Raw genomic sequence first — 23,118 nt, forward strand, 5'->3', positions numbered from 1 at the left:
CAGTTTTTGCCGAGTCATCAAAGGTGTGTGTGGTGTGACGTTGTTCTGATTGGAGACGAAGCCCGTTCTGTTGATCAGTTCTGGCCGTTTTTTTCGATGCTTCAATCTCATCAGGTATTAAAATGTAGAATCAACCGTTCATAGTGGATGATTCCTATACAATCTCACCAAAAACTCGGTATAACCTTTCGAGGTGTCAATCCCGGCTTTGCGACCATTTGTGGAGGTTCACTACGCTTTGACCATGATCTTTCCGCACATTATTGTCGTATTTGATTCGGTTTTCGACTCTTGTTACCATTCGCTTCATAAATGGTTCGATTTCATTTTGTTTCAACAAAGAATCGCTGATGTTAATTCGGTCCATTAAATTTTTCACAGACAATCCATGCGGTACCCAAATATCGAGCTTCGTTTTGCAGCTAGCCTTTTTTAAATGGTTCAAAACCGTTTGATGATGAATGTTAAGTTCCTTAGCGATGTCATGGATTCCTATGTGACCCTCCTGGTTAAACTGTTCCATAATTTTATCGACTTTTTTAACGATAGGTCGATCAGAGTGAGGTGCATCTTTCGCATCGAATATCCAGAACGGAAGCGAGCGAACCATTCTTGAGCAACACGAACTGATACAGAATCGTCTTCCCTTCTTTACACTTTAAGTACTTAAAAATGCGAATGCTAAACAATCTAGCACTGACCAACCTAAAAAACTCAGCAAGCTAATCAATACAACTTCTGCTCTATCTACAGGTCAGGGCCGTGTCAATCAACTCGGCGGTGTCTTCATCAACGGTCGACCGCTACCGAATCATATACGTTTGAAAATTGTCGAAATGGCCGCTAACGGCATAAGACCTTGTGTGATCTCACGTCAGCTACGCGTCTCGCATGGTTGTGTATCGAAAATATTAAATCGTTACCAGGAAACCGGTTCAATACGACCGGGTGTGATAGGCGGTTCTAAACCGAAAGTTACGTCGCCGGAAATCGAGGCGCGCATTGAGGAGTTGCGTAAGGCCAATCCGGGCATATTCAGTTGGGAGATACGTGAGAAGCTGATCAAGGTGAGTAAATGTTTAGAAGCACTTAATAAAAACGTAAGAGAATGAATTGCTTTGTATATAGCTTATGTATTTAAGTTTTGTTGGGGATTCCAAATGATTCGAAGCAATAAAAAATGTAAGTTTGGAGATTGAAATGTGCTAGGCTGGTAGTGCTATACTGCTTTAATATGTAAGTTGATAGGTTTTCTATGAACCCCGTGTTATTTAATTTCCGTTCGAGGAACCGATCAAATCGAAAATTTTGTATTAACACAAAAAGTTTTCCGGTAGCTCAAGATTGATATTAAATGTTTTGGGTTCGAGACTTCAATTATACTAAAGTTCCTTTCTTTGTTCAATAATTTATTTAATGCAATATCAGTTATGTTGGTTTTATATATTATTTATTTACAGTTTGAATTCCATATTGGTTGCTTTTACAATATTTTTACAGCTTTAAATTCTGTCTTCGTCCTGATACGTTCAGCGTATCTCTCTCTTTCAAGAATAAGTCTAAAATTTTTTTATGTGCTCTTTCTTTCTTTTGATCAACCTTTTTCAGATATTTGTATATCTTSTGCAGGATGCAGCTCAAAAAATCTTGCCATCGTTGAGTCAGTGCTTCAGAAATACGAGATCCGAAACGAGCTCTCGACTTCAGGTTAAAAACTTTATGGTTTTGGCAAAGAAAGAAATTCTCGTCATGAATTTTATTAGTATTTTTACAATTGTTGTCGAGTTGTTAGTCATTGGTCAGTTGTATATGTACGTCCGTTTCGGCTATGCAGTCTGAACTATTTTGGAAACTGTCTTTAGATCTCAAGGTCTCTTGCTTTATCTCTCTCTCTTTCTCTTTTTATATATATTTGGACAGAGTTTTTTTTTTATCATTTCATACTCTTTTATTTTGTTTTGCTATCTTAAGATAAATCTTCATTTACAAAGATGCCGACCTACCATAGTAAAAAATATTTTCTTGGCACAATTAATTTTTTTATTCAACATAGTTCCCTTCAAAGCTAATAAGCCGATTATAGTGATTTTTAGATACTATTTCTGTAGTGCAATGCATCCCTTGCTTCAAAATAGGCCTCAATTTCGTCGACTACCTCTTTATTATTCGACGAAAATTTCTTCCCAGCAAGCATTGTTATGAGTTCTGAAATCTGGAAAGAATTGCTGGAGACCAGATCTAGAAAATACGGTGAACCAATTTATGGATTTTTGTCAACGTTTTCAATAACATCTGAAATCCGTTCGTCTGCGATTTCGTCCTTCAAATGGTCCAATAGCGTCCTATAATAGYYGCTGTTGGTGGTCCTTCTTTATTCAAGGTAGTCTAAAAAAATTATTCCATGCGCTTCCCAAAATACRGGACGCCATAAATTTGCCAGTCGGCTGCTGCTTTTTCACGCCTTGGATCGGGTTCATCGTCTGCAGTCCACTCGTATGACTCTCGACTGGACTTGGAAGTAAATTGATGGAGCCATGTTTTATCCATTGTCATATATCGATACAAAAACTTGAGATTTTCAAGCTTAGATATCTCCGAACACTGCTCCAAATCATCAACCCGTCGTTGTTTTTGCTCAAAAAAGAACTCGTGCGACACCTACTTTGCACATAGCTTTCTTATATCCAAACAAAAAATTTTGAACAATATGATGTAAACCTCCAGCTGATATCTTTGGAGCACCTTCTATATCGAACAAGTTCACTTTATGGTTTCCGAAACTATTTTGTGGACTTTTTGATATTTYCRTCGGTRACAACCTCTTTTGGCGTCCATTGTGTTTACCGTCTTCGTTGCTCATTTCACCATGTCCAAACTTAACATTCCAATTCTGGGTGGTTGATTTTCCTGGGGCAGTGTCTGGAAACTCKTSATCAAGCTAAGYCSTYGCTTCCCTTCAAAAAGCAATATTTTTTATACACGGAAAAGTCTTTTTCATTCATCACTCAAAATAATATAATTCTCAAACTAGTAATCTGACAGCTGCCAAACTTATACACGGGATTTCTGAAAGTTAGGGCTTGCTAAAAATTTAGGATTTATTTCCAGTAGCGCCATCTATGTGTCAGATAAGGACCCTTTAAATTGTCTGTTACTCACTGCCCAATATGATGTTTATTTTTGCAATACTTTTTGCTCCCTTCCAACCTAACCTTAATAAAATAAGTTCAAATTAGTTGTGAAAAGTAGTAGTAAGTGTGAAAAGGGGTCCTCACTGTTGCAGTTATCTTAAAAACAGTCGACATAACCTCGTTTGAGCTGAGCATGATAACATTTTCTTGCAAAAATCACCCGAGTCTTCACGCAGTTTGTCATTAGAKACCGCTATAAAACCGGAAGACAATAGACAACAAAGTAATTATATAATTTTCCAAAGTAATGATTAATACGCATTACTTCGTGCAGTCGTAAAAAGTTCCCATGAAGCAATGAAAGCGCAAAACTTTATTTGCGAAAGGGATCTGATATATACAAGCACATTTACGCGCACAAACACCTACAACAACAGTGCAAAAAGGGCGCTTAAGCTTATTTAATATTTATTTTATGGATTTGGTTGCCACGCACTCCCACGACYGGCGGAAGGCGTTAAAAAACGAACGACACAAATTGAAATACTCCCGCGAAAGGGCGTTTGCCCCCAAGGCGGCCGCCGTGTGAGTTGTGGGCACTGTGTTTGCGAATGTTGCGAAAAAGTAGACCGGAAGTGCTGGTCATAATATAACACACACACACGTATTTGTTGTATGCATGTGTCTATAAATATTGACGTTTACTGTTTGCACCTTGCCAGCGCTGTTGCCGACTTTACGCTCTCCGGTGTCGTAGGACGCGTTTCGGTATATAATCGATTACCCAACGCTATCAATGCCTGGAGGCGACAAGCAGATATACACACATCTATATATACAAGTATATATATTCATRTATGTATGCATGTGTATGTAACACATGCGAAATCCAGCATTTGTGTGGTACGTGCGTTTCTTCTGCCTTGCTCTCGTTCTCCRTTTGTGTCGTCTTATTGTCCATACMATGTTTTMTGCTTCTTCTTCTTCTTCGCCGCCGTCTTTGCTCCTTTTTCTTTAATGCTCTTAACGGCGTTGTCGTACATTTTTGTCAATGAGTTCCATTTCGTTTTGTGTGTTTTTGTTGCACGCACCGACGGCAAGGTGGCAAGGCAAACTCGCCAATACGCCGACGCATGTTGTTGTGTCACCCGACAACGTGCCAACAAACAAAGGCAGCGGGTGGCTTACGTCGTATGGTAGGCGGYTATCTTCAAGGACATGCAGCAGCTACAAACACCGGTGAAATTACCGCATGCCACGTGAYTTTTTGGAATTTCGGAAGTCACTCGCTCGTTGCTTGTTCTATCTCAGAGTTGTTACTTTATGCGGTTTCTAGCCACCGCTGATCTTTTGTCCGCCATTGTGTGACATTTAACTGCCTCCATTGTGCGTTTAGTGCAGTGTTTTGCATGTCCTTGCGCTTGTTTATTGCAGTCTCTCGCTGCCTASAAAGTATTTATGGTAGATAACCCCACCACATGCAGTTACTTTGTGCTCTGCTTTGCAAATTAACTGTTTGTCCTTCGTAGCTTCTGTTGGTCATGGCATTTGATTTAATGAAAGCAATTTTGAATTTTTTTAATACCAATTTTATTKCTTCCGGCACACCTGCGCAGTGCGCTTTAGGAAGTGTCCTTGCTAGTGGCGGTGTGCCAAAGGAGTTTTGCATCTGGCGGCACTTTCTCGAAGCATGAGCTCTGATTGGCTGTAAGATTCCAYGGAATATGTCAACAGTGAATTTCCACAGGTCAGTAATAACTTTAAAATTCRMCTATCTTCCGCGCTTTACTGCGGATTGGGGCTAGACTCAGTCCTCAGTCCTTGTCCCGTTAATCGCACTTCTTGGACGACGGTGATGTCAGCCTTTATTTTTACGTGGACATCAACCAGCTGGGCAGCGGCACCTTCCCARTTAAGGTACCGGACATCCCACGTGCATGGACTTAAAAGTATTACTTAATGCGTTTCCCATGGTCATCGGGTTGTTTCCTTTTCATTGGAGACCATTTTTATGTGGGGTCCCACAACCTTGRGGAGGGATGGTTTTTCTTCTCCCTTTAGCTCTGCTTCAATCGAATTTCCTTTAGATACGCAGAGTATATTTTATCTAAGATCCGAGGTCGTGAGCTGCTTGAGGGATATGTAAAAGTTACCGAAGATTCGAGACTATTAGGGTCTTAATTTGACGTCGACTTTGAAATCCTGCTGCATTTTTTACGTCGTATGGAGATCGCCGATTTTGTAATATCAGAAGAAAAGAGACATGAAGCAACAGGAGAATAAAGATCGAGATTCGATCTTCGACCTTCTTCACCTGGTCTTTCCAACGGGGTGGAGKTCTTCCTCTTCCYCTTCCTCTGCTACGCCCGGYGAGTAATGCGTCGAATACTCTCAGAGCTGGAKCATTTTCATCTATTCGGAACAAAAGACCCACCCATCGTAGCCGCTGTTAATTGATTCACTGAACTATGTTAATTTCRTCGTATAACTCGTACAGCTCAYCGTTCSAWCGACTGCRGTACTTGCCGTTACCAATGCGCAAAGGTATCAAAATCAAAAATCATTCGCAGCACCTTTCTCTCGAAAACTTGTAACGACGACTCAACAGTCCCAGTCTCTGTCTTTGCACCATATTGCAGAACGGGGATGAWGAGAGCCTTGTAGAGTTTTGTTCGTCGAGAGAGGACTTTACTGCTCAACTGCCTACTCAGTCCGAARTAGCACCTGTTGACAAGAGTTATTTTGCGTTGGATTTCGAAGCTGAGGATGTTGTTGGATGTTGGATGTTGCCAAGAAAGACGAACTTATCTACGACTTCGAAGTTATGATTGTCAATAGTGACGTAGGAGCCAAATCGAGGACGCGACGACTATTTGTTTGATGACGGGAGACATTTCGTCTTGTCCTGAGCTGTATATATTATAGTAGATTGTACCTTCTCTATTCAGCTCTGCAGCTTGTATTATTTTCTCCAGCAATAGGTTGAAGAAGTCGCAAGAAATAGAATCGCCTTGTCTGAAACCTTCTTTGGTATCGAATGACAGGGAGAGGTTCTTCTCAATCCTGACGGGGCTTTCAGTGTTGCTCAACGTCAGCTTATGATCCTAAAATTCATGAAAAGTGAATCAGAAGTTTTCCGGGGTTCTGTACTATTTAGTTGGATCTAGTCGATCGTAAGAGATAAGAAGAATAATAAGAATTAAACAAGCTTACCTTCAGTAAGGTTGCTTGAGTTATGAACTCGGCGGCCTCACTGTATGAGACACAGATATATGTATCGTTAGTTTGAAATCTGACGACTACTTCTTCATGAAGTACGTAACGCCACTCAATCTGGTATCGCTAAAGACAAAACATGATCTTTACGTGGCTTACAAGCTTAATAAAGTAACCGAACCTAACCTTTTTAATATCCACTGCGTTTGAAGCCGTCCGCGTGAGCCATGAACATCGAGGCAGATGGAACCACGAACTATGGGTATATAAGTATTAGTTAAGGGAATAAGCGAAATTGAGGTGAATGCGTTGGTTAGGCCATAGTATTGTCACGGAAGATGATGCTCCAACGAAAATATGCTTCGTTTCGAGACCCACAGGAGGACAACGAAATCATGGTCGCCTCCACATTCAATGAAAGGAGAGGTGATGTGACCTCTAAAAAGGTCGAGTTTTGTGTTCTGGACTCGGACTGACACACTGTTGTACAATCAAGGAGGAAGATGAAGAAGTTTGSTCTCAAAAATGTTTCTAGGATATTCCAATGTAGATTGGGGACCGCTGTACCATATATGGCAGCTGCCATGCAAACTGAACGCTCGAAATCAAGATACACAACTTGTTATAAGCAATGCACTTGTGAATGGTATTATGCGGTGCAGATGTAGTTAACATATTTTTTATTTTTTTTTTGTCTGATTATTTGGCAACCCTGCTAAGCTCCTACCAATGACGTTGCCAACTTTTGCAACGAAGTTCTAAAATCTAATGGCGGCACAACTAAACGCCATACATGAATGTATGTATGTATGTATGTATATATGTATGTATATTTCTATAAGCATTTACCTTTGTGCGCCTGTGTATGCGTGCTCAATGTCAAATCCTATAACTTCACATTCGTTCCTATTTCATTTCGTCATTTTATTTCCATGTGTCTGCGCTGGCGCAGAGTCGCAGGGACTCGGCTTCACTTACAACCACAATTAGTTACACTTTATATGTGTCGATAACGTGGTGGCGATGCCAATCCATCCAACCAAGTCAGCCGTCGATGCGAAGGCAACCCTCCGCCGTTGCCCGCCCGTTGCATCCCTTAAAGCGCGCAAGCATTCGGGCAGCGATGCGTGCAACGGCAAGAGAAATCAACGCTGGTAGCCAAGCAGCCAACCGCTGGACAGACCAAATGTGCAGCGATATGCCAGGGATACATACGTATATTAGTATACTCTTATATGTATATATAAGTATATAGCTGAGCGCATTAGAAATTTATATATTGATCGTGTGTGATCGTGCTGATACTTTGATCGCTGCCACAGATGTAGTACATTGATTGCCATGCGTGGCTTATATGCCTATTGTTGCTGTTATTATTGCTTTTGTTTTTGTTGTTGATTTTTGCTTGTTGTAGTCAGTTRGGCCCGTAGTGGCGGCACAATAGCGCCTCCAGGTGCGCTTCACGCTTAATTAGAATATGATGCCGCAATGGCAACACAACAACACACATACACACATATGTTGTTGATTGTTGTTGCTAATATTTATTGTTGTTGTTTCGATTTTTTCTTGCATTTATTGTGTTGGCACATGTTCCTTTTTACTATTTTTCTCAACTTAATGCACTTCTTATATTTATTTACTTACTGTCCAGCGTCTGTCTTCTGCGAGACTTTTGCTTTTGTTCTATTTGTTGTTTTATTTGTTGGCGCATAAAGTGTTAAGGGTTCGAGTTCGCTTATGGCGGTCTCTTTTCAGTCTTCTTGTGATGTCATTGTGGTGTAAAATAGTTAAATAAACTCATCTAAGCACACATACTCATACATTTTTAGTAATACTTTTTTATAGAAACAGTTATTTTTGGATATCTGGCAGGGATATATGTATATTTCCATAACCATTTTCTTCCCAATAATAGTCAATATAGCTCAGAGCTTCATAAGTTAAAGATACATCAAGATATCCCCAACCATTTCAATATTTCAATATTCAGAAATTTATAGCTTGCAGAGTCCTGACAGTGACAGAGCTTGCAGAGTCAGAGATAGAGTTTCCAAAGGACAATATCCATGCTAAGAAGTTTAGTTTTTTTTAAGAACAGATTTTGGTTTCGATGATTTAAACGATAGTTTTCAGCGCTTCATTAACATTGCTTCCGCTCTTTCTCTCTCGCTCTCTCAAAATATATTGCTCTGATAGGCCTTCAAATGCCTAGCCTTCATTAGCGAATTTTCGATAATTTTGTTGATAGCATCACGCAAGACCAAGTCTAAAAATTTTACTTGAAAATTCTTCAACATCTTAATGGGTAATCCTCAATCTCTCTCTGTTAGATAGTTCACCACCACCAAGTTAAGTTATAGTAATTTCTTATCAGACTCTATGAAAGACCTAAATTAATCTGTTAACAGGAGTTATTGTAGAAAACTATGAAGCTTGGGTTCTTTGATATTTCGAAAACTATGGATACCCCACCACATTTGCCTCTATTCTTTGAATATATCTTCTAAAAGTTCAACAATTAAAAAATTGTGCAAATTATTAGTACTAGCTTACTAGGAAGGACAAATGCTTCCCAATTTCATTAGATTGGATGTGTGTTGGTTTTTCGATGTCTTCTTGCATTCTGGTGTTGGAACTTCGGATCCCCAGTGAACTCTGTAAGTGCGGTGGGCAACCAGAACATGTGTAAATGTGAGTCTTTTTGGCTCAGAGTGAACTGTTAGAGGTTCCCCAAACTACTGGCTCTTAGCAAAGCTAATCTCTCCACAGGTAGGTTTTGTAGGGGTTCTAACTGAACACTGCGCAATAGGTTCACACACCTTGCGACAAAATATTCTGTCGACCGTTCTTATTCCAGTAGTATTTTTTGAGAAATTCCGTCTATTTTGACGAGCAATTGAACGGTCCTAATATTTATTCTTGAAAATACGGACGCTTTCAGTCCGAAAATTGTACAGCCGGCTAGTTTTAAGACATCTCTAAAATACCGTGTGCGGTAGATGATAGGTTCAGAAGCTCTGGGAAAGACGACATCACATTATATGAACATTAAAAGGAGTTACAAAAAAACTGGGCAACTGCCAGTGCTTTGAATAGAAAATGTACCAATTACACCATAAATTAAATATAGAAATATTTGTAGAAAAACAGAAAGCTTCAAAAAAATCTTTAAAAGCTCTTTAGACTTATAAATGCCCGTAAGTATCCAACTATCCTATCGTAAAAATGGAATAAGAGCACATATCAATCAAAACATCTGCATCGAACCAGCACCGATATTGAGTCATTTGAAGTCGAGTTKTGCAAAAAGAAGCGCAAAAAGCAAGCTTTATTTTACCAACTCAGACATAGTAAAAATCAGCGACGTCTTACTGACCACCAATATGCGTCCGAACAAACGGCTTATAAGGGCGAACTCCAACTCCAACAACGTGTGGCGATATCGTGATGGTCTACGCCTTCAACGCCTCCAAACCACAAAGAGGCATACACAAGCTGACTAAGCGCTCAAGCAGCACAGCAACGGACCGCAGACGCTCACAGAACCACACACGGCAGCAACAATAAAGTAAAGAACATGTCAGCAACATATTAACTTGTAGTATTTAGCCGGAGGTGATTTACTAGGTACAAACATTACGAAAAAAATTATTTCGGCGAGGCAGCCAAGCAGTCGCTTAAACGCGAGTACACCGCTAAAGAGTTGCCGTRTACTTGCGGTTGAGTTTAGTTGAGCGCGCACTTACGAAATGACAGCTTGAAGGATGAGTCCATTGTTTATGGTAGCTATAAAGCTGSCCTGTTTATGCTCCACTTTCGAAGTAGATCATAAAACCACAAGTCGCGTCGTGTGCATTTCGTTTTTGTTTTGAGCACCACAAATCACATCACTAACAWATCAATTGATTGATCGCTGGCATTGAATGGATTGAATGGACATTGCATTTTATTGGTAAATTAAATGTGAAAATAAAAATAATTTTTATTTGATTTCTACACACAAAAACCGTTTAAGATCGTTCGCAAGCTACACAACTGGACCACACCTGTCTAAGGTGGCATTTTTACACATACAACCAAAGCAACARACGTACAAGTCAACGAATCGATACACGAATCAAAACACACTCGCAACAGTCGTGCTTGTATACACGATCCCCAGCTACCCCTCGGAATTCTTGGAAAACTTACGTTCACTCGGACAGCAACCAARTGTCAGTCAAACTGTCAACTAATTAATTAAATTTCAATTGAATTCATTATTAGCTGCAGTCAAGAGCCGAGCAAACGACATGCTGTCCCAAAACCATCTAGCCATGGCAATATCTCTAACAGCAACACAGCAACAACGCCACCACCACCAACAGCAATGTGAAGGAAACTGCAAGCAAGTAGCCCAACAGCGGCAGCTTGTCTCATACAAAACGACAATGTCGGCGTCGCCGTCGGCAAAGGCAAATGTTAGAAGTAAGCATCATAAAACTACAGCAACAACAGGCGCACAAAAAGAGATTTGAAACAGGCTTGTCAGTGGCTACAAGATAAGCTGTCACACATTACACGAAAGAGAACAAAACAACAGCAGCAACATCAGCAACAACAGTAAAGCGCTAACGCTTAGTAGTAACACTAAAAAATGCCAASAAAATGCGGCAACAACTACTGTATTTGCCACCGTCGGCATAGAGAGCGRCGGCCGAGGCGGCAAACAGCAGCCTCACTGGCAGCGCACAACAACAAACGGGCGMTAAAACGTCCAAGTATTGGACAACTGGGCTTTAACGACATAGCTTGCGGGATCCAACTCGTTTGCGGCACAGTGTTTCGGTTATTGGTTGGGAGAATTGAAAATTTTGAGGGAATTTGAGGACTTCGGAAACCTTTCGAGGTTTCAGTATAATTGGAGTTGGATCCACCATTGGAGTTTGACACACCACTCATGATCAAGGGTTGGCGTATGGATCACCCTGGATATGATCTTATTTTAATAGTGTTTTTGGCATTCTTTTTTAAATCACGAACGCTACAAGACTGAACAATTGTTGATTCGAAGGATTTTTGTAACAAAAAAATTACTACGAGTTCTGGTAGGCTACGCATGGRGAATTTTTCGATTTCTTAAATCCATCGCAACTTCTGTAGAAGTAGAGTCTACTAGTTTTAAGACGCCTCCGAAATTCCGAAGAATTCGTGAAAGACAACAAGAATTCGTCAAAGACAAAAAATTACTACGGCTTCYCTGGGAGGATTTTTAGATTTAGGAAAGCCATCTATCGCAACTTCGATAGAATTTGAACTGGGTGGCTTAAACAGCATGAAAATTTATGATCCCTTGACGCGCGCTAATACAGGTACAGATGAACTTCTCTATCACTACTTTTAGGATACTCCATCCATTTCATTTTGACWAGCAAGATTCGGATTTGTTTGCATTTGCGGACGCTTCAAAATTGAAAAATTGTAGGGATTGCTAGTTTTGAAGCGTCTCTGAACTTCCGMAATTTTTTCATTATAGGGATTTGTGGTGTTCTAAAGTTTATCGCGACTTCAGTTSAACTAGATTAGCTCGCGATATACCACTCCAGCTCCGAACGGCGGGTAGGTTCAGCTTCGATACGATCTTTCACCAGAAGAAGGAAAAATTAAGCGACTTGTTAGTTCCAAGACATCCGTTAAATTTCGAAGGAGAGGTTTTTTTATAACAACAAAACACGTTRAGTTTAAGCACGGCTTGCCGAGGAACCAAAACGGCGGTATATGTTTAGCTTGTGTACAATCTTATGCTAGAGGAATGAAAAATTGTGCGACTTGCTAGTTCTAAGACGTTTCCGAAATTCCAAAGRATCCAAGAGGGATTTTTTATAGAAAAAAAGTACTTTGGGTTTGCCAAAGCTTGCTGGGGATCTATTAGAAATTATTTTACTTCAGTATAGAAAATTTCTGAACTACTGATTTATACTCGCACGCAGACAGCTAAGATTTGAAATTTTGAAAAAGGGATAATTTAAATGTCTTTGAGTTAAGTTTGGGTCCACTGTTCCTTCAAAGAAATATTTTTATGAAACTTTGATCTTATGAAGACGATCTCCTACACAGCCAGTTAAGGTTTGGAAGTTTGAAGAAGGGGTCATTCRAATTTTCATGAGTTAGCCTGTTTCTTTAACGAGATCTTATTTTGCACTTTTATCTTGAAAAGAAGGTCGATAGAAGAGCATAGGTGCCTTCAAAGACTGTGATTAAAAAAACCGTCTGTCTTGCCAAACTCGAAAATTCATAACTACATAGCACATATAAATATTCAGATACTTGAAATTGTTTACCAGCAGTCGAAAACGAAAACCGTATCCAGAGTTCAGATAAATAAGTCARATCGGCTTAGAAATAAACAAGTTGGGAAGATTGAGATACGGCATTTTAGATTCCTTCGAACCATTTTTGGTTTCACTGTTCCTTCAACAAGCTCATCTTATGAAACTTTGCTCTTGTGGAGAAGGACTGTGAATGATCATATTAGGTGTTTCAGAAGACGAGGGCTTAAAAATTTTTATTGACCTGCTAAACTGGAAAAAGCAAAGCTTTTTAATACTTCCATACTTAATATCTTCAAAAAACTTGCTCGACCGCATTTTCAACAAAACTGCGACACTGTGCCACAGCATTAAGCTTAAGCAATGGCAAATCCCAACGAATAAACGTGGGTATTTACACGCATAAATCCAAATAGGCGACTCGCGCTGGAGTGGAAATAAACAAATTCAAATCATATCAATTTAATAAGTGAAATTCAATAAAGCCCAAGACAGGCGGGCGGCCCTATAACGTGCACTTCTAAGTAGGAAGAACTGCGGCACAGCGCGTTACAGCCACGCTGGGCGCTCTATTGCGGTGGCAGTTGTGCCACCTAATAATGATGCACGGGGCGCACGGAAAAATTGCGTTTGGAATTAACAGGAATAACTAACAAAAAAGCATTAATCACTGAAAGGCGCTGCAGGCAAACATACTGACATTTATTTAGATATATGCCAGATGCAACAACGGCTGTTAATATGCGCGTATGATGGCAGCGCATGCGCACACGCCACTCACTTTAGATTAGAAATGATCAGCTGACGTGTGGTGAGACCGGCAGCTAAGCACCAACGCGCTGAGTTGCGGCGCAGGCGTTCGAGGCATCAATGTGGCGGTTAACACCAACTGATTGGCCTGCCTGTCCGAGTGTCTACCGTTCTGTCGGTGTCTGTCCGTGCATATTTACTTTTAGCGCTATGCCCGCTTTATTCGACGGGGACGCTTAATAAGAACTGACACTTTYGGACAGTCGCTAGTAGATTTTTATTTATGTTTGTATGCAGTGTTTTGTAGGCGGTGTTGTCGTGCGTCGAATGTCTTTCAGATAGCGACGTACAAAATATGTGGTTAGAAATAAAGTTTATTTGACAAGCTAGAAATGAGTATTGACTACGATCTTCTTGGAAGATTGGATGATGTGTTGGGCACGTCGATTAGCGACTTGGTGGCAGAGTCGAGAACTCGGCATTGGTTTCTTAAGACGCAAAGTGGGCTGCAGACATCAATCGATGATAGAATTCGGCAATAATTCATGAAATCTCTAAAGCAAAGCCGATAGCCAGTATTGGTATGTTAAGGCGCATCTCAAGGAAGACGCAACGGGGGCGGCGAACGTCCGTTGAGGATAAAATCCGGCAACGATTCATGAGATCTCAGGGTTTGATGAGCAAACTTTGTTAAACGAAGAATGGAATTTCCAATAGAAGTCTTAGTATTGGMCGTCAGTTGAGCCCGTGACGTGAAGAGGCTGCTATGGAGTTTGATACACATTTTCTAGTTAAAGGTTATTTAGGATTAGCTGAAATTTTGTCGTACACTTAGTTGTTAAATAATATAAGTCCGAAGTTGGCGAGCAACAAGCTACACTTCGGTTTAATGAAAGACCATTTCATAAGTACTAAACGGTATTTGACTAGTATCTAACTAGTATCTAACTAGTATCTAACTGGTACCTAACTGGTATCTAACTGGCATCTAACTAGTATCTAACTGGTACCTAACTGGTATCTAACCAGTATCTATCCAGGATCAGTATCCGAATGATAACAGCATTCAAGCAGCCAAAGCTTGAACTGACAAATGAGAAAATTCTGAGGGAAGTCCTTCCACTAGGAGAATATCAAAAGTCGGCGACTTGCTCCTCTAAAGTATGCTTTCTGAAATACATGAGCTCGCTCCAAACCACAAAGCGAAATAATAAATTATTTCAATATTAATCTATTCTTTCAACAATCTCAAGCGAATCAGCCGCATCACACCCACCTTTCCAGTCCACAACAAGCGCAGCTAACTTTTTCCCACTTTTTATGAAAGAAATAAGTAATAAAAAAGCTGAAAATCGCACAAAAATCCACMGCAAACTGCAAAGCGCAGAACTGCACAAGCTCGGCTGCAATTGACGCGACGCGAATCTAAGTCTGCGCGCAAGTTGTGCGCACGCGCTAGCACCTGTGGCACGGCTGTTGCTGTCGCTGGTCGTTCGGTTTAAGCGTCAGCATTGAGCTTGTGTTTGACATGTCTTTGCGGTTGCGCAGCGCGCGCGGTCATGCGTTAAAACAACGGCAAGCGGACAACCGCACACATGTATCTATGGGTGTGTGTGTAGAGTCAGAAGCCGCGTCCAAAACACCAGGCGATTATGCATTTCGATTTCATTTTTTGTAGAGATTACACGTTTTTGCCTTCCCTCTGTCCGTTTTTACTTTTCTCTTATTGTTCAATACCTTGGCTGCGGCGCGCTGATGAATGTCTGTATATAGCTGCGTGTGTACTTTTTAATTGGATTAATCCATCCATCAAAATTGTGTACATTTAAATGCGATTGCATTAGTGTCACACTTTTGCGCATTGCTCGGAAAGGTGTTTGTATATTTTTCTGTAAGAAATTCAGCTGCGGAATGAAGTGACGGGAAGTTCATAAAATTTGTGGTACGAAATGGCGAAGCAATAAAAAAGAAACTGAAGTAGAATGCGAAATACTAACCTGTTTGCGTGCCGCTATAGCCAGCGCTCCATCGGGTTGATGTGGCAACTATGCAAGATTCCAAAGCTGATTCCGAAGCCGAAAGTTCAGACATTTGATGAAAACCAATCTACTTAGAATGAGACTGTTTAAGGGGCTGTATCCACTCAAAAATAGGTTAAAATTCATTATCTCTTGTTCGCTCATTATTTCACAACCGCCTATAGCTGCCGTGCACCGCTTCCAATCTTCGAGATGATTCCATCTTCCATGTTACGAACGCATGCCYCCAGTTATATTGAGTAAGGCTTTTTAACGATTTCTCTGAACCGAGCGAGGATTGTCTGTGACTTCTGTCTCTTAACCTTGTGCTGGGACCGCCGTCCTCGGCGCCATCAAGCTCCCTTCTAGCTCACTCTAGTGTGCTGAAGTGCTGCTCAGACTGCTAAAAGATTTGGCTGCACCGTAGCATAATTTTTGCTGATATGCGGCGATCCGAATTAAGTTTTCCAAATGCCATCGCCTGCTTCTTACCCAGGCTTTTGGTGTTGCTTGTGGTCTCCCAATTCAAAATTAAGCCTACTCCTCCCRCTTACCTACGTATCCAGCTGGCAGCCCTGTGTTAACTTTCTTACACCTTCTAGCCGCTAGGTGCGCATTCAAAAGGGATAGTTTTTCGCTGACTGGTAGTCACTGACTCACCCACAATTCTATACGATATTATGGTCGTTTCCGACCTACTTGAATGTGGTTCAGTGTTTGTGTTGATATTATTCACACCTATTACGTCCCGGCTCAGAGTCGCTTTTCAACTCCAAGAAGGTAGTTGCCTTTAATAGTTCCAAAGTTAACCCTGTTAAGAGGCAAAGGCGAGGGTTGACATACGATCTTATGGGGCAATGCGTTCAAAGCAAAACGGGTGTCCTCTTAAGCGCATTTTAATGATGACGGGGGAGAAACGTTCTTCGAGACCTGCTATGATTATAACGAGTTAGAAACAGTATCGGCATGAACCCGTCAGCCATTTCAGCAGGAATTCACTACTACATACTCAAGTAAAGAAATACCTCTGCCATAGGTCTAGGGTTCAGACAAATCCAAAGGCTTCACMTCTGAAATCATACTCTGATTCGGTATCCAAGGTCAAGTCAGGTCGAGTTATATATAAAAGTCAGTAGGAGAACAAAATAAAATTGTTAACGACTCTTAAGTAGACATTTACATACGCATAACAGTAATCATATATATTGATGTATACATTATATTTAAATATATACAAAATCGAAAATTACCAACAAATTTACTTCAACTCGGCAATTAACGGTAATGCTAACGGTCATAATGCTTTAAAAAGCAATTTAAGCTGCTATGCATGCCTCACCTTTGTGACTAACGGCCAACATCAAGGACTGCAACGAATGTGGCGATTTCGCTGGCAATTTCTTCAAATTGCTACACCTACAGCTTCTCGTTTAATGAGCTTGCATTTAAGCATATTTGCACTTACGTCGTTTTTATTTTAAACCGGCAATTATTAGGAATTTCGGTAGTTGATGCAAATATTGGTTTTGGTCTTTGCTAACGGAAAATGAAGCTAAGTGCAGAAATCAATTCGTACTGCAATCAATGGCGTTGATTTTTTGAATTTTATGGCACTTTTTATTTAAAGTTTTTTGCCCATATATTATATAATTATAAAGCTTAAAAAAAGAAGAAGRAGCATAGACATTTAAAACCTCTTAGCTGCTTATTTTTTGCACACGGAGCATCTTTTTTGAACACAGTTCCGCAGCTGAAACTTCCCAACTTTGTTTCTGTCAAGTTCGCACTTGACATTTAAATTTATTTTAAGTTTGAAAACAATGGCCGAAAGTTGGCAGTACTGTCCAACTACATTTACTTGTGTAAACTGCGAAATGCTCTTTGCTACGCTGTGTGTATTGCGAAAAGCAGTAACAAAACGGAATTTCAAAGATTAAAGTGGAGGAATAACAGAATTATAAGATTTTCAGGACTAAAGAGTAAAGAAAAAAAGGAAATTAAAAGAAATGAAAAAAAAAATTATATTAAAGAGAAATAAGTATAAAAAGAAATAAGTTAAAAAAGGAAGATAAAAAGAAATGAGTTAAAAAAAAACTACTGTACTGAGCTAACATCGAACTACAGGAGTTCGGCAAAGCACCCTGAACCTATCATAGAATTCTTTAGGTGTTTTATTTCAATTTTCACGAATTCACRTGGATACCTGATATACGAACTGTTTAAGCCGTGATCTATATCATATTCTTTTAAACAGCTGATGCAACTGGCATGATGTGCAATCTTACAGCATGAATCCCGTTCGGACAGCGTGCAGTTAGAACTCCTACAATTTTTGAAAGATAGCTCTCGTTGAGAGCAAAAATCTTTCTAGACCTCTTCCGTTTTACGCTGGTCCAGAAGCAACTTCCGATTGCTCGATTGTTGGAACCTATGCTTCCTGAGCTGGTCTGAGTCCTAACAGTTAAACAGTAAACCACAATAAGCCAAAGGAGCTCCAACTCGCAGTTATTGAGACTGAACTGACTGACCTGTCCTAGCAATTTTATTAGCTTTTCAGTTTTTGCAATACCGCTTTGGCCAGTCACCCAAACCAGTCTTGGTGTAAAAAAAATGGTGCATCCTGGTGACATTGATCSTGACTCTCCTGGTGGTCTGAAAAMAAATCAAAAGAAATTCTTAACCAGTAAGGATGCTGTTATAGTCCCTATTTCAGGAAATACGGAAAWTTTTTTTTTTGGAAAAAATGGCGACTGCCTGAAAATTAAAATAATTTTTAAMGCTTTTTCTTGGAAATTCCTGAATTTTTTTTTAAATACTAAAAACAAAGGATTAAGGATTATATAAAGAAGGTTCGCACAAAATTTCAAGTAAATCGGTTGTATAGAACTTGAGATAATGCAGGTACCGTGTGGAAAAAAGTAGTTTCGAGAAACACACGGTAAATAAGTAATAAACTAAAGTGACTGTAGCTCTTAAAATAATTTTAGTTTTAGAAGATATGTTCTTAAGGGTCTCAACTTTAAATACATGAAAAAAATCGAAATTTTCAAAATTCTTGAGTAKAATACCCCTTTAAAATCCATTAATATCAAAGGGTAAGGAATGTTCATGTAYAGAAATTCTTCGAAGAAAATTTTTATGAAATTGAACGCAAACAATTAAGAGTAATAATTATTTCAACCGTTGATTAGACTCAATTAAGCAATACAACTAATTATATCCGAGTTGTCTACAGTTGTAAACACCTATTTTTATTATCCATAATAACTCAAAATTCGTTACTTAAAAAAAAMTTCAAAATCTCTATTTTCAGGAGGGCTTCACCGATCCGCCATCCACATCGTCCATCAGTCGTCTATTGCGAGGTAATGATCGTACCAGTGAAGACGGACGCAAGGATTATAGTATACACGGCATTTTAGGTGGTAAGTGATATGTAGCAGAAAGGAATTTGTAGAGCAATGGAAAGCAAATTGAAATGCACAACTACAAAGTGAGCAGAACAAATCTAAGACCATAAAATTTACAAAAAAAGTAGAAAAGAAAAGTGGTAACCAAAAATAGAGACCAGTTAGCGATGCAAGCAAGCGCCAACTATCGCTTGATCTCTCCATCAATGCCGCGCTGGTCCWATTAAGAGAAATTGACGTACAAATTTCACCACGGCTTTAATGTGACACATTAAGCGACAAATTAGTTGCTACTAAGTAGTCGTGCCGACCTTTCGTCTGGCTTACATGGTAGCCGCAAGCGAGCAAGCATTTGTTAAAATCATCGATTGGAAATGAAAGAGTCGCCGCCGCCGCCGCCACCAATAAGACCAACTAATGAACGGTTGACAGTTACTCACCCCTGCCGTGCGGCAAGTCCGCACTAACGCGCTACTACTATGAAGTTAGTTAATGCGGCCCCAAGAAGCGACAGCAGCAAAACACTTGTCACACTCACTTTATTTTTAGATGGCATTTTCGTCTACTCATCGTGTCTGTGTTGACTGTGTTGAACGATCGGCTTTCGATTTTCTTCTATGTATATAATTGTGCAGGTTGAAAAGATTACCGAAAATTACAGATCATTTATTTGATAATTTGAAAATCATCATCAAATCATTTGTTGGACTCAAATCAACCAACTGATTTTATTTGGCGGCATTTTCACTTTGATCCGACTTAGTAAGCAAGCGTAAGAGCGAGCGAGCGAGAGACGAAGCATTCAAACTAACCAAGTATACCATGGATACATTCGTGTGAGTGTGTCGTTGTCTTTCGTTCTAACGATCGTTTGATCGTTTGATCGTTGCTCGCATTAGAGGGCGCAAGAGTTCACAACTCTTCATAATTGCCGATCAATGTTACTTACAAATACAAATAAKGTACGAGTATTACAATAGATCGTCGCTGTGATAACGATCTTGATATTAAGCTTGTTGTACGACAGCGAGTAATAGCAATATGACGAAGATTACATCAAAGCAGGCCTAGGCCTGTTGAAAGTTGAAAGTGTATAGTAGAGCAAAAGAACAAGAGGCAATGTGTTGACGATGACACCTGAAAATCAAAATCATTAAACGCGTACGGCATCAAAAGATCGGCGATGTGTCGGCGTATTTTGTTTTTTTCGCTTTTAATTTTCATCTTCTTTTTGTTTACTTTGGGTAGGCTTGTGTTTTTTAATCACTGAAAGTAATAGCTAATAAGTAGAAATCTTTGCCAGACTAACAGGTTCTTTGGTACAGAATAATATTTTTTTTTTATCTAAAGGGTGTTGAAAGATCATTTTGGGTTTCTTCGTTATTTCCAACTGCAACCAATTACTTGATCAAAGTGAGAATAAAGCTCCTTTTTGACCGTTCTCCGCGGACATGGTATCAAAGAGGATCCTAAGTTAGTCAACTTATCAGCTTTTTCGTTACCGAAAATGCTGTGAGAGAATCACGAGGTCGGGAAACCATATTAAGGAAAAGTGGCGTTGATYCACTAGTGAGCTTAAAAACTTTTTTTTCAATGGTTAACTACACTGGCCTTAATAAGTAGCGCCGACAAGGCTGTCCATGTATTTGGTTGCTTTCTGTAACCTTCCTTACCTGCCCTCGTCCAAATTCAAGAGACCACCAAAGCTCTTTTCTATGCCTAGTACTTCCAGCCGGAAAATGCTGGCTGACTTTTGGAAATTCTATRGAACATCACAGGTTACCTCTATATTTAGTGTATTTAGTATTTCCGCTCAGAAGATGCTGGCTGAGTTATATAAGATAAAGAGAGAGTCAGATTTCGAGGTCGTCGTAGTATAAAATCGCTCCTACTTCGCAGCTTATTTTGGACTCGTCGGTATAGATAAAGTCTGTATCATCCTCTGCTACTTAAACTGTTCTCCATTCATATTTAGAGAGTATTCTCACCCGAAATTTGCTATTGCAATATAAACTTATGAGATTATAGTCTGATTTACTTACGTTTTGGTGGTTCCGGATGAAGTTTTCGTCTTCCAACCACCTAAACCCTGTACTCTTAGAGCAGAACTTGGTTTTACTTTTTGAGTAAAGACGTCTGTAGACAGCGGATGCAGAAGTTTAGTGAGCGTATCAGTCGGACATGACCTAAAAGCTCCGGAAACCCCTGTATAGACTGTTCTCTGTACTAGTTTTTAGTACTTTGAATTTTTTATCCACGAAAATTTAKATTTATTGGGCAACAATATCCGCTTCATGGGTGTATTTCGAAGTACTCTACGTAAATTTTATAGTAAAGGAACGTTAGTACACTCTGAATATACTATCCCCACGATTTTCAGGTCAAAGTAGCTGGATTGGATGCGGAATTTTAACCGGTAAAAGACGGCCAACGCTGAACTGTTTCTTGAAATTACTTCAGGAATATTTTCTGCCGCTGCAACAACAAAGGGATATGATCTTTTTTGTCTTTTTCTGGGAGATCGTTTTCGATTTTTATGAGGAAGATGGTTCAATCAGATTTTGGTTATGGAAAATGTAATTATAGAAGATCTTTTGGGATCAGCAAGGATCAGAATTTTTGATGCTTCCACAAATCTAAATCTGTGTTTACAAATTGAAACACCCTTTAAATGCATACTGACTGCATTCTGACTACCTACACGTTTCAGCGAGTCTCGTGAGTCGAGGAGCTACAAACTGCTCGTCGAAATTCTACACCGACTAATCACTAAATATGCAAAGTCATGCGATAAATGATCCAGTAAAGAGGAAATAAATATGTGCGAGGGGAAACCTAAAGCAATACCGAAAAAAGCAGATTAGGCAAAGCAGATTAGGCAAAAGTAGGAAGAGCTATCTGAGTCCGACTTAGACGACGTTGGCTTGAGTAGAAAATTATGTTTGTAGTGMAAATGCGATCGTTTAAATAATTTGTAGAGAAATTATACAAATAAGCAATGGTGATAAAATTAATTATTTTAGTAGCTTCAACATCATCACTGCAAATGGACATTTCTTGAAGTAAATAATAAAAAAAAAAACGGGATGTAGTAGCAGTTATGTGTGAGTCATAAAAGTAAAGGTAATGTTAAGCGATGAGATTTTCTTCAATTGACTAGAATCGGCTTAGCCTTTGATCTCTTGGAAATACACAACAGCGGCAAGATATCAAAGATCAGGTGAGAATAGAGCCTCACTTACAACAAATACTTTGACAGCAAMTGTTGCATGTTTTTATTGTTTTTTATTGAAAAAGACAAACCTAATGAACCGCAACGCATATAAATAATTAAACAAGTGAATATGTCTCGCTTGGCTGTTGTTTTTGCCAAAAGAGAGTGTCACGAATTGGCAAACATATGCAACAAAGGCTGATGAGCAACGTCGCAAGGCTTGAACGCATTGTTGTTGTGCGCATAAACAGTTAATTATGCCGGCAAAATGCAGTTACACACACACACCACTGCAGCGAAAGTTGACTTCAGGGTCGGCACAGTCTCTGGGTGCCTATTTATTGTGACAAGCAGGATMATAGGCAGCGGCTCATTGATGTCCTGTGACAATGAGAGAGAAACTGTCAATGAAGGCGCAGCGCAAATGAGCAAAAAAATGCCAGACAATTGATCTGTTTATGACTTTGCATCAATGAGTTGCGTATACACTGGCATTGTACGGCGTATTTGTAAGCCTTGGCAGGATATTTGCGTAATGTTATTCAATGTATTTTACAAAAATAATAACAATAACAATGTTCGACATGTCTGTCAAGTGCCTTGCTATAATATTATGATCGATGCGTATTTAGTGTCCGAAAACTGTGGAGTTAATAATTGAAAATTTGTTAAACTCTGGGCGGCGTCCTTTGAAGATATCGTAGACCTGATTAATTTTGTGAGGAGTGACATCCATAAGAGAATCATGTGGAAAAKCTACTATGAATTTTGAAAGRACCCGTAAAAAKAAGATCGACACACACCACTTCCCCGTCGATTTTAAAGCCGCCTTCAACAGCATGAAAAGRAAYTGYCTYTATGCCGCTATATCTGAACTTGGTATTCCCGCAAAGCTAATACRACWATGTRAGCWGACGTTGAGCCRCACCAAAAGCTCCGTCAGGATCGGGAATGACTTCASCGAGCCGTTCGATACGCAGCGAGGCCTCAACAATCGCCCCGCCATTTCTGCTTTCTCGAGCTTGGCTAAAGAAGCGAAGGGTATGATCCATTGACTTAGTTCAAAGA

The 23,118-nt window shown here is 39.7% G+C and overlaps 1 protein-coding gene across 1 annotated transcript in view; it reads left to right on the plus strand.

Annotated features, from left to right (window-relative positions):
- Positions 1 to 23,118, plus strand: part of LOC108967386 (protein gooseberry-neuro) — a 48,590-nt gene that overhangs the window by 1,128 nt on the left and 24,344 nt on the right. Inside the window, exons 2-3 of the mRNA XM_018930760.1 lie at positions 754 to 1,067; positions 18,740 to 18,851. Coding sequence (XP_018786305.1) covers positions 754 to 1,067; positions 18,740 to 18,851 — 426 coding nt within the window. The remainder of the gene's footprint in view (positions 1 to 753; positions 1,068 to 18,739; positions 18,852 to 23,118) is intronic.

The sequence above is a fragment of the Bactrocera latifrons genome, unplaced genomic scaffold (assembly GCF_001853355.1).
Source record: "Bactrocera latifrons isolate USDA-ARS-PBARC rearing strain unplaced genomic scaffold, ASM185335v1 scaffold_186, whole genome shotgun sequence".
Lineage (NCBI taxonomy): Eukaryota > Metazoa > Arthropoda > Insecta > Diptera > Tephritidae > Bactrocera > Bactrocera latifrons.